General features: G+C 42.3%; 1 protein-coding gene across 2 annotated transcripts in view; it reads left to right on the forward strand.

The window, feature by feature from the left end:
- ARFGAP3 (ADP ribosylation factor GTPase activating protein 3) overlaps window positions 1-15,534 on the forward strand; it is a 50,829-nt gene that overhangs the window by 20,821 nt on the left and 14,474 nt on the right. For both annotated transcript variants that reach the window (XM_060112261.1, XM_060112260.1), the window contains 6 exons: window positions 501-563; window positions 1,864-1,910; window positions 2,494-2,636; window positions 7,987-8,115; window positions 9,016-9,138; window positions 14,101-14,232. In XM_060112261.1, coding sequence (XP_059968244.1) covers window positions 501-563; window positions 1,864-1,910; window positions 2,494-2,636; window positions 7,987-8,115; window positions 9,016-9,138; window positions 14,101-14,232 — 637 coding nt within the window. The remainder of the gene's footprint in view (window positions 1-500; window positions 564-1,863; window positions 1,911-2,493; window positions 2,637-7,986; window positions 8,116-9,015; window positions 9,139-14,100; window positions 14,233-15,534) is intronic.

Genomic DNA, 15,534 nt, shown 5'->3' on the forward strand with positions numbered 1-15,534 from the left:
ACCATGGGACTTCCCTGGTGACACAGTGGCTAAGACTCCGTGCTCCCAATGCAGAGGGCCCAGGTTCCATCCCTGGTCAGGGAACTAGATCCCACATGCATGCCTCAACTAAGAGTTCTCATGCCACACCTAAGGAACCCACATGCCGCAACTAAGACCCATCGCAACCAACCAACCAAACAAACAAACAAACAAATAAATAAATAAATGTAAAATAAAACACCGGACCATAAGGTAGAATTCCAAATGATATTAATTAGGGAGACCAATAACATTTTTATTCTACAAAGCAACTAGATACAAAATATACTTCTGTTTTAATGGACTTTTAAATTAAAATTCTTAAAATGATAAAATAGAATATGGAGCTAAAAAGAAAAGACAATCATTGACAGAATTGGATAAGGTCATAGTACTGAGCAAGTTGAGTGTATTTTATATTCAAAAGCACATTTGATGAGTCTATATTCTGCGTTAATATCAATATTTTCAACTTGCAGGTGGACCAGAACAAGGACCAAGTGTGGAAGGTCTTAATATACCAACAAAGGCTGCTTTAGGTGGTATGTGTTACCCTATATTGTGATTTAGAGAGTGAGATGAACTAAGAAAAAAATGAATCCTGTCTTTACATTCTGACTGGAACTTAACATGTAATGAGATTTATTTAAGCAAAAACTGCTGTTCCGTTTCGGCCAGCTTGATGACTGTGAAATGCAGCAGCCTCTGTACCCGGCGAAGGTTGCTCTTGGTGCTTTTGATTTGCTGGTTTATGTCCCAGCATAAGCAGAGGTCAGAGCAGCCAAGTCATTCCTAGCTACTCAAGAACTCTCAGCATTTTCTTCTCTTTCTGATTTTATTGTAGGTGAACTTGATTTCTAATTTTTCATTATCAGGGAAATACAATCTGAAATTAGTGCATATTACACTGTATTAACTGGAAAGCAACTGCTTTGGTGAAAAATAACTAAGCTATTAGAAATGTTCCAGGCATTTTCGTCATGTATTTATAATAGACTTGTAGGAGATTGGGAGCAGATTATGTGACTACCACAGTACAAATCTAAAAGAAAGTGATGAAATGGAGAATTTCCATGGATGGCTTTTTTACACTTGAAATGTAATGAGGTTATTCCCTCATTAGGACTAAAAGTTTTAATCTTTGTTTTTTGTGGTTTTATGCTATCTTTTTCCTGTTAAAGCACATTCTCACTTTGTAAGAAAATAATGTTTTATTCTTACTGGGTCTCTTTTACATAATTCTAAACACAGTATATGTGATCTATCATTAAAATTTACCCAGAAAACAATTTTTAAGAAACTTTATCTGAAAGCATCATATTTTTGTGCAATTTAGAATGTAATGCTACCAAAATAATAGAGTGTTTTATATCTCTTATTGGTTAATATAACATAAATCAGAGTGGAAAGCGCTTCACTGCTTTAGTTGTATACATAATGCCTGGCTAACTTTCTACTTTAAAACAATTTTGAAATTTTTTGAAGAGTAGAGCTTAATAGGAGGGTTTGTTCTAATGTAATATGAAATGCTTCTGAAGAAAGTAGTGAGTGGGGCAAACTTAGTCTCTTTATTTCTCTTCAGTGTGGTGTCCCCCCAAAATATGCACTCTCTGAGTTTGGATACTACGTGGACATACTGAGGACTCTATTTTGATAAAGCTCTGTTCATCTAAAGTACACTCGTATACTTGAGCCTTCTGGATGACAAACTAATGTGGAAAATGTTATAGTCTCTTAAATAATAAAATACAGTATCTTAGAATTTTAAAAAATACACTGAAAATATACACTGAAATTATATATTTCCATTGGTCTGACTTTCTACTTTTTATTTTTTGACAGAGGTTTCCTCTATCATAAGAAAGAAACCAAATCAAGCTAAAAGAGGAGTGAGTATTATGTATAAAATACCTGGTAGTTTAGCTCTAAAATGGCTGATGCACTCAGAAAAGCCACCTTTGTCATTTTACTTTTATTTTGAGCCATATTATAATGAATGTGGCTTTGATAAAAAGCTTGTTCTGTTCAATGAGGGGATGTTATACTTAGTGAAGATTTTCTAGAATGAGTGTTTAACATTTCTCTGTCAATGACAAAATTCTGAAAAAAATCAACAGAGGCTCCCTGGGACTTTCTGTCATGGTTATGGTTCTAAAAGCAGTGCTGTCTGGGGAGGCTGGGAGGGCTGTCATTGGTTGAATGTTGAGATGCCGTGATTCCTTTCAGAGCCCCTGCTCTGGAGGCAGGTACGGGGTTTTAACTCCCGACCTCATCACTTGCCAGCTGTGGGATCTTGGTTGGGCCACTTAACTGGCAGGGGCTTCAGGTCCTCATCCATCACCCGGAGATGGTGACAGTGCCGGCCTCATAGAGTCGTGAGGACTAAGTAATAACCCTCGATAAATGTTAGCTTTTGTTGCAAACGTTTTCAAACAGTTTGGGTAGAATGTAATCTTATACTATATCTTCTAGCTTGGGGCCAAAAAAGGAAGTTTGGGAGCCCAGAAACTGACAAATTCGTGCTTTAATGAAATTGAAAAACAAGCCCAAGCCGTAGATAAAATGAAGGAACAGGAAGACCTTCTGGCCAGGGCGGCACCTAAGGAAGAATCAATGTAAGTTTGATTGGGTCATAGTAATATGTTTCTAGTGACTAACCCTAAACAACTCTGAGATTTGCTTTCCAAATGCCATTTATTCTTACATATGTGTGTGAGGAGGATAATGCAAAATTCAGTTTTATGATAACGAAAACTGCATGGATGTGTAGATTAGAAGGGGAGAGACCCGGGAGAAGGAGGCAGTCGCCATTTCCGGTTGGAGCTGTGCAGACAGAATTGGGATGGGGTCGCGGGAAGGGAGAGACAGAAGCGCTCAGGAGGTACTCACGCAGGAAGGACGCTCAGCATCGTCAGTGACCGGGGAAATGCAAGTCAGAGCCACAGGGAGAAGCCACTTCCCTCAGGGTACCTGTAATCCAGAAGACGTACAGCAAGTGTTGGCAAGAATGCAGAGAAACTGGAGCCCTCATGCTTTGCTGGTGGCAGTTACCACATGACCCAGCAATTCCACTCCTCAGTATATTCTCAGAGAAATTAAAATATGCCCGTGTAGCCACACCAGAACTTGTACATGTGTCCATAGCAGCATTAATCCCTATAGCCAAAAAGTAGAAATAACCCAAATGTCCATCAAGTAGTGAATGGATAAACAAAATGTGTATGTCCATACAATAAAATATTATACGGCCATAAAAAGGAATAAAGTACTGACACGTGCTGCAGTGTGGATAAATCTTAAAAATTTTATGCTAACAAAGAAACTGGCCACAGAAGACCGCATATTGTATGATCCCTTAGAAATGGAATGTCCAAATTAGGCAAATCCAGAGACAGAAGGCAGACTAGTGGTTGCCAGGGGCTGGGGGCAGGGGAGAGAACGCGGTGTGACCGCTAATGGGCAGGGGTTTCTTTTGGGGGTGATGAGAATGTTCTGTAATTAGATAGTGCTGATGACGGTGGCAGCCTTGTGGATATGCTAAACTGAATTGTGTACTTTAGAAAGGTGGATTTTATGGTATGTGAATTATATCTCAGTAATGAAAAAAGTGTTTATAATGTGAAGCCCCATTGAACTTGGTGACTAAGTTCTAATTGTATGATGGAAGGTTGTGGGTATGGTGGCATCTGCAGAGCTTTTGAGCCTGGATCTTGAAGGAGTCTCAGAGTCAGACTTGGCACGGGGCCGGGGGAGAAGGAAGAGCCTGAAAGAATGAAGAAGAGGGAATCCAGACGGTGGTACTGGGGTCCTGCCTGGATTGGGGACATTGGAATGATGCTGGGGGTCGCCCTGAAGTCAGGCCAGCAGTTTTACATCACATCTGAGGGGAGTGCTGTGACGAAGGGGTGTGTTTTGGAAAGTGCGTTTGGTGGCGATATCCAGGACAGAAGGAACGGGAAAAAACTGGAGGCCAGGAGGCCAGACTGGAGACTTGTTTTAGGTAGATACTTAAGGTTCCTGAGAGGTTTTCGTTTGTGTTGAAAACAGAAGGGACACATGGCCATCTGGAAAGTGCCCGTGACTGGGCATAGAGGATGGTAAGGAGAGAAGAGAGGAAAGGCGACTTGGACTCCTGTTTTGTATGCGTGTTTATTTTATTTATATGGTGTTTTCTCCTATTTTCATGTGTATCTGTTTTAGCTTGAGTTAATTACTACAGGCTGCCTAATGAAGAAACTACTTTATGAGGTTGTTTTACGGATTCCTTTAGTTAATTCTCATTAAAGTGTATCAAACAGTGCCTGACGCATAGTAAGTGCTCAGCCAGTGTGATTTCTTGCTATTGATGCTCACAGTGCGCTAAGAGGACCTTCACACGATAAGCCCAGATAATTTGAAATTGCTAGTTATTCCTCACTGTCCTTTAACTCACAGAACCTAGGGGGCAGCACTAAACTGTATTTGAGTACAATGTGATTTGAAATGCTCTCTGTGAGGTTTACTCGGAGTTGTCACAGACTTCACTTTGATGTCTCTGACTTAGCTAGGCTTTTTGACACTGGGCAAGGGGGAAGGTTAAATCTGAGTATGTTTGGGGCTTCCCTGGTGGCGAAGTGGTTAGGAGTCCACCTGCCAGTGCAGTGGACACAGGTTCGAGCCCTGGTCCGGGAAGATCCCACATGCTGCGGAGCACCTAAGCCCGTGCGCCACAACTACTGGGCCTGCACTCTAGAGCCCGCGAGACACAACTACTGAAGCCCGTGCGCCTAGAGCCCGTGCTCTGCAACAAGAGAAGCCACCGCAATAAGAAGTCCGCGCACCGCAACGAAGAGTAGCCCCCGCTCACCACAACTAGAGAAAGCTCGCGTGCAGCAACGAAGACCCAACGCAGCCAAAAATAAATAAATAAAATAAATTTAAGAAAATAGTTTAAAAAAAAATCTGGGTATGTTTGGGAGCAGGCTCTGTCCAGATTGCTTGTGCGTGAGGTTTTCCCAGAGAACGTGTGAAATCCCCGCCTGATCAGAACAGGAGACATGGAATACAGGATGCAGCAGCTCCCTCCCTGTGTGGGTCAGGTGGACGGAAATTAGCGTGTTACTATTAGAAATAACACCAGCCTTAACATGTCTCTTTCATTAGGACCATTCAGTACAGCGTAAAAGCAAAGATGCAGATCATGGGGTATTTATGAACTGGACTTGGGAACCTAGTTTGACCCCTTTCATGGCCTTGTTCAGAACAGCTGCACCACCACGCCCTAATCACCGTCGTGCCGCTCAGACACATCACAGCTCAGTTTCACCAAACTAGCGCTGTGCCAACTATGAGGAAGTGCCCAAGCTTTATGTTAGTCTTCTGCAAGTTCTTTCTTTTTTTTTTTTTTTTTTGCGATACGCGGGCCTCTCACTGCTGTGGCCTCTCCCGCTGCGGAGCACAGGCTCCGGACGTGCCAGCCCAGCGGCCATGGCTCACGGGCCCAGCCGCTCCGCAGCATGTGGGATCTTCCCGGACCGGGGCACGAACCCGTGTCCCCTGCATCGGCAGGCGGACTCTCAACCACTGCGCCACCAGGGCAGCCCTGCAAGTTGATTTTTTTAATGGCTGTAAATAAAGTTATTTCAGTTCAATCAGCTCTCAGGAGCGGTATCATTTCTTGTGTTGTCGGACTGCAAAACTAAGCTGTCCATGCAGTAGCCTGAGCCTCACCTGGCAGTCTCTGTGCCCATCCTCAGAGGCATCTGTGTGCACAGTTGGTAGAAAGAGTAAGAAGATGCAGTGGCGCCTCTGGAGCTGCTCTCTTGCTGACCTGAGTGTCTGGCCAACCCTCCCCTGAGCCGAGCTGGTACTGGAAGGGCTTCTGCGGGTCTGAGAAGCTTGGAGTCCTGGCTTCCTTATTCCATTAGTGCTTCCAGGGCCCGGCTGTTAAAAGTGCACACTTTTAATGGAGGATAGACCCAATCGTACGTCAAGTACCCCAAGAAGGAAAACTTCCCCATCTCATACCATCCCTATCCATTCATCTCCAGAAGACTCTGTTACCACAGTTCTACTGATTTTAAACAGATCTATTGTTTTCCTCCAAAAATTATACTTGAAAGAGTATAGTATATTTTCCAAGTAATAAAGTGGGTATATTACCATTACCTGATCTGTAGGAATGACAGTAAAGAAAACAAACTGCCAGATTAAAACAAAACAGAAATCCTGCTTGACTCATTAAGGAGGGAAACAGCAAAAGTAAGATTATTTTTTCCTAGTAAGAAATTCTGTTGTCATTCCCTTTTACTACAGAGAAATGTATTTATATTATTATGGAATTTATACAGTGCCTTTCTTATGAGGAATTCGTGACGTTTTACACAATTTTATAAAATGGATGATAGCTTAGAAATCCTGATAAGGTAGGTATATCATTTTTCAAGGCCCTGAAATTTTGTTGCTATTTTACTAATATGATAATATACTCTTGTAATTGTTAATATAGGCCTGGTTTTCTTTATGAAAAATTAAGTATTTATAGCATTTTTGGAAATCTGAGAGTAAGGGACAGTGTTTTATTCATCATTTCTCACCTGGGTGCATTATTTGTCACAAATATTTGAGAGATAGGTGATGAGTATCTGACTGGTGGTGCAGAGGAAACTATTGGCTGAGGAATGACAGCTCCAATTTTCTTTTTCTTTTTTTTTTTTTAGTTTTTATCAGAGTATAGTTGGTTTACAATGTTATGTTAGTTTCAAGTGTATGGCAGAGTGAGTCAGTTATATATATATATATATATATATATATATATATATATATATATCCACTCTTTTTTAGATTCTTTTCCCATATAGGCCATTCCAGAGTATTGAGTAGAAGTTCCCTGTGCTATAATACAGCAGGTCCTTATTAGTCATCTCTTTTACATATAGTAGTGTGTATATGTCAATCCCAATTTCTAATTTATCCCTCCCCCTCTTACCCCCTGGTAACCATAAGTTTATTTTCTACATCTGTAACTCTATTTGTTTTGTAGATAAGTTCATTTGTACCCTTTTTTTAGATTCCACATATAAGCGATATCATATGATATTTGTCTTTCTCTGTCTGACTTACTTCACTCAGTATGACAATCTCTAGGTCCATCCATGTTGCTGCAAATGGCATTATTTCGTTCTTTTTTATGACTGAATAATATTCCATTGTGTGTGTGTGTGTGTGTGTATATGTATATATATATATATATATATATATATATATATATATACATATATACACATCTTCTCTATCTATTCCTCTGTTGATGGACATTTAGGTTGTTTCCATGTCCTGGCTATTGTAAATAGTGCTGCAGTGAACGTTGGGGTGCATGTATCTTTTCAAATTATGGTTTTCTCCGAATGTATGCCCAGAAATGGTATTACTGGAGATAACTCCATTTTAAATGCTCTCAGAGCCTGATTACATAAAGAGACCCTACAGGAAATTTTCTTGTAAACTGAAGAACCCTTTTGCAGTGAAGTAATCCCTTCTTAATTTATCTATTTGTGAAGTCAAATTTGTATGTATTTTTTATCTTAAACCAGAGCAAACCAACGAGACTAACCTCGTACTTTTGATATGTAATGTTGAAGTATAGTAAAATATTAGTCCCAGTAAGAAATTCTGCTTTTTACTATCCTTTAGAGAAATAATTTCAGTATACATCATGTTATGACATGATAATAAGTGATATAAACTAGAACAGTAATGTAAGTTCAGCAGCAACCAAAAAGTATCTGTAAACTCATTCAGATTTTCTTGAGCATCTACTCAAAAAAGACCTTTACCCCCAAAAAATGCCAACTTGCCTTCATAATCGTTAATTTATGGAAAGAAGCACGAAGCTAAAAGTAGAGTGATATGTTTAACGTTCTTCGTATTTTAACTTAAGAACACAGAATTAAAGCTAAATTAAGGAGCATTTGGTTTTTCTGGCAGTGTGTCATCATTACGATTAGCCTATAAGGATCTTAAAATTCAAGAGAAGAAAGATGAAAAGATGAATATGAGTGGCAAAAAGAAGGTGGAATCAGAGAGACTTGGCATGGGATTTGGAAACTGCAGAAGGTATGTAAGACTCTGCTTTCTTGGATTTCAGAATTTAAACTAGTTTGCTAATCATGAACGGATTTTCCTTGTTAATTTCAACTTCAGAAATGTTTTCTCATTACTCACTTTCTTCAGTTGTTTTGCTTTGCTCTAATACAGTCCGCCCGCAGCCCTCTGTATCCGCAGGTTCTGCATTTGCAGATTCAACCAACTGGGGATTGAAAATGTTTGGGGGGTATGCCAGAAAGTTCTAAAAAGCAAAACTTGAATTTGCTGCATATACCACTCTTAAGGGCAACTATTTACATAGTATTTACATTGTATTTGCAATTATTTACGTAGCATTTACATTGTATTAGGTGTTATTAGTAATCTAGAGATGATTTAAAGTACAAAGGAGTACTGTGGATTTTTTTTATCTCTTCTGGGGTCCTGGAAGCAATCCCCCTCAGAAGCCGAGGGACAGCAGTGTTCACTATAGCATGAAAAATTCCAAATTTGATTCTTAGGTAAAAGGAAATAGGTCTGACTTGTCATTAAGTGGATGCCATAAACATAACTGATATATGTGACTGTATTTTGTATAATTAGTTACAGTCCTCACTAAGGTCCAGTATTTTTCAATGCTTACACCAAAAAAATATTTTTTATTGCTCATGTTTTTAACCCCACTAATAAGTATATTTTTGTTGAGAGTATAAATTAAAACATTCATGGGAATTCCCTGGCGGTCCAGAGGTGAGGACTCCACACTTCCGCTGCTGGGGGCCCGCGGTTCGATCCCTGGTCAGGGAACTAAGATCCTGCAAGCTGCGCAGCGAGGCCAAAAAAAAAAAAAAGTTTCATTCTTTGGTGAACACACAAGTGTCCTCATGAACTAATATTATTCTTTTCCATTTTATTCTCTATTTTCTCAAGTGGTATTTCACATTCAGTGACTTCAGATTTACAGACCATTGAACAGGAAACGCCAATCACAGCAAAACCAAGAAAAAAGTATAGTGATGACAGTGATGACTCGTATTTTACTTCCAGTTCAAGGTAACCTGTTAAAAATCATCTTTAAAGTGTCTTTTTGAAAAGCAGCGATCACTATGGGCTCACGAGTTTATTTGCATTAGGAACAAATACAAATCAGTTTGCTTCATTGTTTTTAAAAGCTTTGACTGGAGTCAAGGACGTCCTTTGGAAGAAAATTGAGATAACCCTCTTTAGTGGATGATGTTTGCTAGTACTGAAATGTTTGATAATAAAATCTGCAACCCGGAGTTAAAATTAGAGGTGGGAAAGTTGTATTTATCTAAAATGTGAAATTGGAGAAATATGCAAAATCCCAAAGGTATATGTTAAGTTGTTTAGTCTTATTCCAACAGTTGGAATATTTTTCACAGCTGTGCCTTCAGCAGCTTCTTTTGTTTTCAGAATACCAGCTTCTGGAGTCTCCAGTTGGCAGCATAGAATATTAAATAAATGCTCTTTGTGTGTGCATATGTATGAAGGTAAAACACTGTTGCTTTCAGAGGGGTGTCCCAGGATAAAGCCTAGGCCCCGTCCTTCAGCGCTCCCCATCCGACGGGGACAAGTTGCCTAACTCCAGTGTGAAGCTGACCATGGAGAGGCCGTGGTTCAGGTTCAAGCCGCCTGCAGAGGCCGAAAACAAGTTTAACTTGAATTGACTCACTCTGTGCGGTTCCTCCAAGAACCTGATCAGCACAGGGAGGCCCGCTTCACAGGCACCGAGTAAACTTGGGATATCAGGAGGTGGGCACCAGCTGGGCTTGAACCCTGGCCCTGCCGCTTACTGACTGTGTGACCTGGGCTGAGCTGTGTAACCTCTCTGTGCTACAGCTTCTTCATCTGTAAGTTAGGGACACCAGCAGTACCAACCTTTCAGGGTGTGCAAGGGTTAACTGAGTTAATACAGAGCTCTGGGAAGAGTGCTGTCATGTTTAGCTGCTGTTATTATACAGAAACTCAGTTCAGGAGACGTGTGACTCAGTCTAAATGTTTAATTACTATTGTTAGATACTTAAATTAACCTCATTGAGGGCCACCTTCCAGTTTGGAGTTTGAGGAAATTGAACGTGTGCCCATCAGTAACGGGTGGTCCTTACAAGGAGACGCCACCACTCACTCACATCTCAAAGGGCATGACTGTTGTCTGGCAATTATACAGGCTCGAAGCATTTTCATATACATAGCAGATAGAAATATATGTAACTAATTAGAATCTCATCCTGAAATTCTGTATTCTCCTATCAAAGTTCGTAGGTAAGGAATTGTAATACAGACAACTATCTTTAAATCATTCTCCTAGCATAGCTTCACATTACTTCAAGTCCAGATATTTTACCCAAAAAAAAGTTAGTAGTTTAGAGGTGTTCCCTGTCAGTGCTTTCAGAGACAGGGATGGTGTGCTGTTTGCTGCTTGTGAGTAACCTGTATAACACACTGGGTTTCAGGTTGCTTAGAGGTAACTTCCAAATCGTGCCTTTTAAAGTATCTAAATACATTTCCTACAGGCTAAAATTAACTGTCTGACTTGATTTGAAGGCTGCATGTGTGCCAGGTGACTTCAGATGTGCACACTAGATGAGAGGAGGATGTGTCCGGGTCAGGAAAACTCCCAGTGGTGCAGGGTCTACACTCGCCTGCTTGGCTTCTCCACAAAGCCTTGTTGGTTATTCCACTGCTCATGACAGCCCCTGCAGAGGAGCGTGTAGGCAAGTAGAGGAAGTAGGTTCCCAGCTCCGTGAGTGGTGCCGCCTGGTCACAGGGTTGGAAGGAGAGGTGGCTGCGGGTGAGGACGGGCCCTGGGGGGAACTGGGGAGCCCTGCCCACTCCAGGCCACCGCCGGGCTCCTGTGGGGCTTCCTCTGCCCGTTGGGAGCTTTAGGAATCCTGTTGGCCTCCCTCTCCAAAAGCTTAGTCAAAAAGACTTAGCCCTAAAGGCCTTCGTTGCTATGGAACAATTATTTATGGTTCGAAACCAGGGAGCAGATGGTGTTTTTATGTTGACCGCACTTGCTGGATTCCTGCCAGAGACCTTGGTGTGTTGTTTATCATCACCTGCAGGTTGTCTAATGGGAATGTAAACGCCTCTGCTGGTCCTCCTTGTGGTAGCCACTATTGGTAGAACAATACTTGCTTTGGCAAATGAAGTCAAATAAACACGGACTCTGGGAAAGCAGGCGTATTCCGTGAAGAGCTCTCATTGCTTCCAAATAATTCATTAGCCCATTAGAACTTGAATATTCTGAATTATGAAAGGGTACTGTTTCTATTAAAAATAAGACCAACCATATCTTGGGGGTTTGTTTTTTTGTTTGTTTGTTTTTTTGAGTTCCATTGTTTCCAGGATATAAACAATGTAATCATATATTGAGTACCAAATAATGAAACTAGAACAACTTGTTCAGCCTTATAAAGCCAGTGTGGCCTTCAATGGAATAGACAGTTGTCTATAGCTGTAAATCAGATATGTGCTATTAGGGTGCTCTTATCAAGGGATTGTAAGGAATGTTTTCAGGTTGGGTGAAGACAGACTGGGAGGGTGAAAATAAAAATGAAATGTATTAAGAACAAGGATCTGGAAATCAAAACATTAGAAAGTCAATAAAGATTTGGAGATCCAGGGCAGCTGTTGTGTTTCCGAGGAAAGGCAGGTGCCCCACAGCCATTGGTGGATGCCCATCCTCCACCGCATCCTCCCTGGTGCATCGGGAGGCCCTCCCGCACTGTGTGCACTGTGTAGGAGCACAGGGAGCCTCGCTGGTGAATGGTGGGAAGGGCACCCTCCCCGCCGCACTGCAGAGAATACGACGTAACGGGCTCCTGCTAATCAGTAGGACCCTAGCAGAATGGCTTCTCTCTCCTTCTGATTTTTGAATTGTCCAGTCATTAAAAAAAAAAAAAAAAAAAAATCTGATGGCCCTACATTCCAGGATAAGCACTTTGGCTTATCAGAATGAAAAATATTCCCTTAGAGTGATACTAAATTCAAAAAGTCCTGAGTACCAGTGCCTCAGAGTTGTGAAGGGCCTGGAAGTTCCACCCACCTCCATCCAGTGCTCACCCCCACCCCACCCCAGAGCCCTCCAGCGGACGCCGCAGCCCCCCAGCACTCCTCCCCCCTCCCCCTCCCCCTCCCCTCCCCCTCCCCCCTCCCCCTCCTCCTCCAGGCAGCCATTCAGTCCGACAGCAGCTCCATGAGAAACACTGCCCTATGCTTACATGTCTCCCTGGGTTTCTGAGCTCAGATCAGCCAACCTCATAAGGGCAGGGTGTGAGTATGTCTCCTTGCCCAGTATCCTCACCTAGCAAGTGCCTGGCCCCTCATAGGTGCTTATTAGGTAGTTTTAAAATTCCTTATTGAATCGGTCCTAGTTCTTTCACTTGGTCCCTTAGAAATATGTCCCTCAAATATTTGAAGGTAACTTTCCAGGCCAACATGTGGGTCACATCTTTCAAACCTTCTTTCTCAGGCGTGACTTCAAGCCTCTTCGTTGTTCTGGTCTCTTCTCTGAACAGGGATTGGTTGTCTCTGTTCCTCTGAGCAGAGCCCAGTGGCTCAGGGCTCATCCGCTGATCAGCCGCAGGGAGAGCCTGGTCAGTTTCTAGCTGAAATCCAGGTACGCTTTGAACACTGCATGTTTTCCTTCCTGGAGAGAGAAGGCTAGTGTAACAAGCTTTGTTCTTAATGACCTCCTTGCCAGAGAATGCGGAAACCACATTTGGAAATTCTGCCTTTTTTCTATTATTCATATGAAGTCATACCATCTGCTTCAAACAGCAGGTTTATCCCCCCTCCTTTTTCTGGTTTTTTTTTCTGCAAAATAAAAGAGTATATTTAGTCTTTTCCCCCGCCCCCCATCTTAGCTCATCTTTGAACTCCTTATGCCCTCGGGGCTTGGCCCTCACCTTGTTTCCTGTGTGCTTCCATTCTTACTCTCTGCAGAAACCTTGGTGACATTTTTGAAGCCGCCTCTGTGTCCTCTTCCATCATCCTTCCTTTCCTAAGGCCCAAGCACTGGGATCCGCGTCTCTCTTCTGAACTTCGGGAACCACCTTTATAAGGAGTGCATGCCTGGCTGGGTGGTTTTCCACCCTAAGCGGTCCCTTTTCATTGCGGCTCTGGCACATCCGCCTCACCTATCAGTCTCTGCCCTGTTCCGGGCAAACCCGGCTGCTCTTGGTCAAAGATTTTTCTCCCACCACTCAGGACCAAAAGCTGTCACTGAGCCTTGCTCTCTCAGCGATGCCCTGCTCAGTGACGCTCAGCTAATGAAAGTGTAAACCCACCCAGAAGGCCAGCAGCTCCCCTGAGATGCTTACAGACAAAGCTCACATCAAGCTCCAGACTGAAAGAGTGTCTTGGGGCAGTGGTCCTGTGATCAGCAATCGCAGCTCTGTGACTCATTCCAGGAGGAGGCTGATCAGCATCGCTTACACTAAGTGCTGGTTGCTGTTAGGGGTGATGCCTCATACCATGGCTGACATGGCAAGATGGCCACGGATGGGGTCGAAGCATTATTTGTGACTAACCTGTAGTGAGGTAGCACTCAAAGACGTCACGCGCTGTTGGGATAAGCTAGGTGACGCTGCAGTGAGAAATACTCTCCCCCACCCCCCTGCCCCGATCTTAAGGGCTTAACACAATGATGGTTTGTCTCTCATTCACTAAAGTCACCTGAGGGTACAGGTGACTGTCCAGCTTACCTGTCCTTCTGGTGGAATCTTGATTGTCCAGGTGGATGGTGGTTTCACCTGCCCGAGGCTGAAGCACCTGGAAAACCCGACCTCTTCCGTGTGGCGAGGGAAGAGAAGACTGGGCACCTGAAAGGCCTTGGAAATGACTCGCCTTAGGTCTGCTTCTGTTGCACTGGCCAGATCACATGGCTGCCCCCAACTTCAAAGAGGCCGGGAAGGGCAGTCCCCATGTACCGGATGTGAGTGGACGTCGGTAAGGTCCTCCAAAGTCACTGTTATGCTCTCTCTCATACAGGTACTTTGACGAGCCAGTGGAGTTAAGGAGCAGTTCTTTTTCTAGCTGGGATGACAGTTCGGATTCCTACTGGAAAAAAGAGACCATCAAAGACACTGACATAATCCTGAAAACCACAGGCTACACAGACAGGTATGAATACCAGAGCAGTGGGATTGTAAATAGTGACTCCATGCATCTCTAGGGAAATTCTCTAACACTAGTAAATGATTTTGTTGTACTCTTTCAAGAATAGTCCTTGTATCCTGGTCTGTATTCTGACCTCACAGTTTTTCCTTTCCCAGAATGTCATATAATTGGAGTCATGCAGTAACCAGCCTTGTTAGACAGGCTTCTTTGACTTTTCGTAGCGCACTTGAGATTCATTCATGTTGCTGTGTTCCTCCCTCTTTATTTCTGAGTCTGTTTATCCATTTACCTGTCAAAGAACTGTCTCCAGTTTTTGGTGATTATGAATGAAGGGCTGTATAATGTATCGTCCAAACCAGGGAACTCTTTAGAGTGCAGGGGGACAATACTAGTACGTTGGGACAACAGGTGTGACCTGGGATTGTCCTCGGTGACTGGGATGTACCGTCAGCCTACTCATTTTGTACCCTGCATAACGTGGAGCGGTGTCTTACGTGCATGACAATATATTCAATATTTATTTACTAATTGATCCGTGGAGCTGAAGAGTGAAATAACAGGCCTGTTTTAAATAGCAAAGTTCATTCAAATGTTATGTGGTTTGGATATTTATTCATTTTTCTAATTAGAATTTTCAGGCTTTTCAAAGTGGCCTAAAATCCTTTTACAAAATTACTGCTGTTGGCTTTTTAAAAGGTAAAATGGCATGTGCGTACATTATAAATGAGAAGTGCATTTGCCTTACCTCAGATCAGTTTAACCTGTTTTGGCTGTTTTTGTTCTTTGTGCTGAGAACATTTAAGCTCTACTCTCTTCCCACAGTTAAAGTAACACTACAGGATTATTAACTATAATCCCCATGCTGTACGTTAGGTCCCCAGAACTTATTCATCTTATAAATGAAAGTTTGTACCCTTTGACCAACATCTGCCCATTTCCCGCATCTCCCTGGGGACCACTCTTCTGTTCTCTGTTTCTTTGAGTTCAACTTCTTTTTTTTTAGATTCTGCATACAAGTGAGGACATGCAGTATTTGTCTTTCTCTGACTTCCTCCAGGTTCATCCACATTGTCACAGATGGCAGGGTTTCCTTCTTTCTTTTTTATAGCAGAATATTATCCCCTTGTATATTATACACTTCATTTTCTTTATCCGTTCACCCACTGACGGATACTTAGGTTGTTTCCATATCTTGCCTATTGTGAAGAATGCGGCCATGCACATGGGACTGCAGAGATCTCTTCATGATACTGATTTTGTTTCCTTCAGATACGTATACCCAGAAGTGGGATCATGTGGTAGTTA

The sequence above is a fragment of the Mesoplodon densirostris genome, chromosome 11 (genome assembly GCF_025265405.1).
Source record: "Mesoplodon densirostris isolate mMesDen1 chromosome 11, mMesDen1 primary haplotype, whole genome shotgun sequence".
NCBI classification, from domain to species: domain Eukaryota; kingdom Metazoa; phylum Chordata; class Mammalia; order Artiodactyla; family Ziphiidae; genus Mesoplodon; species Mesoplodon densirostris.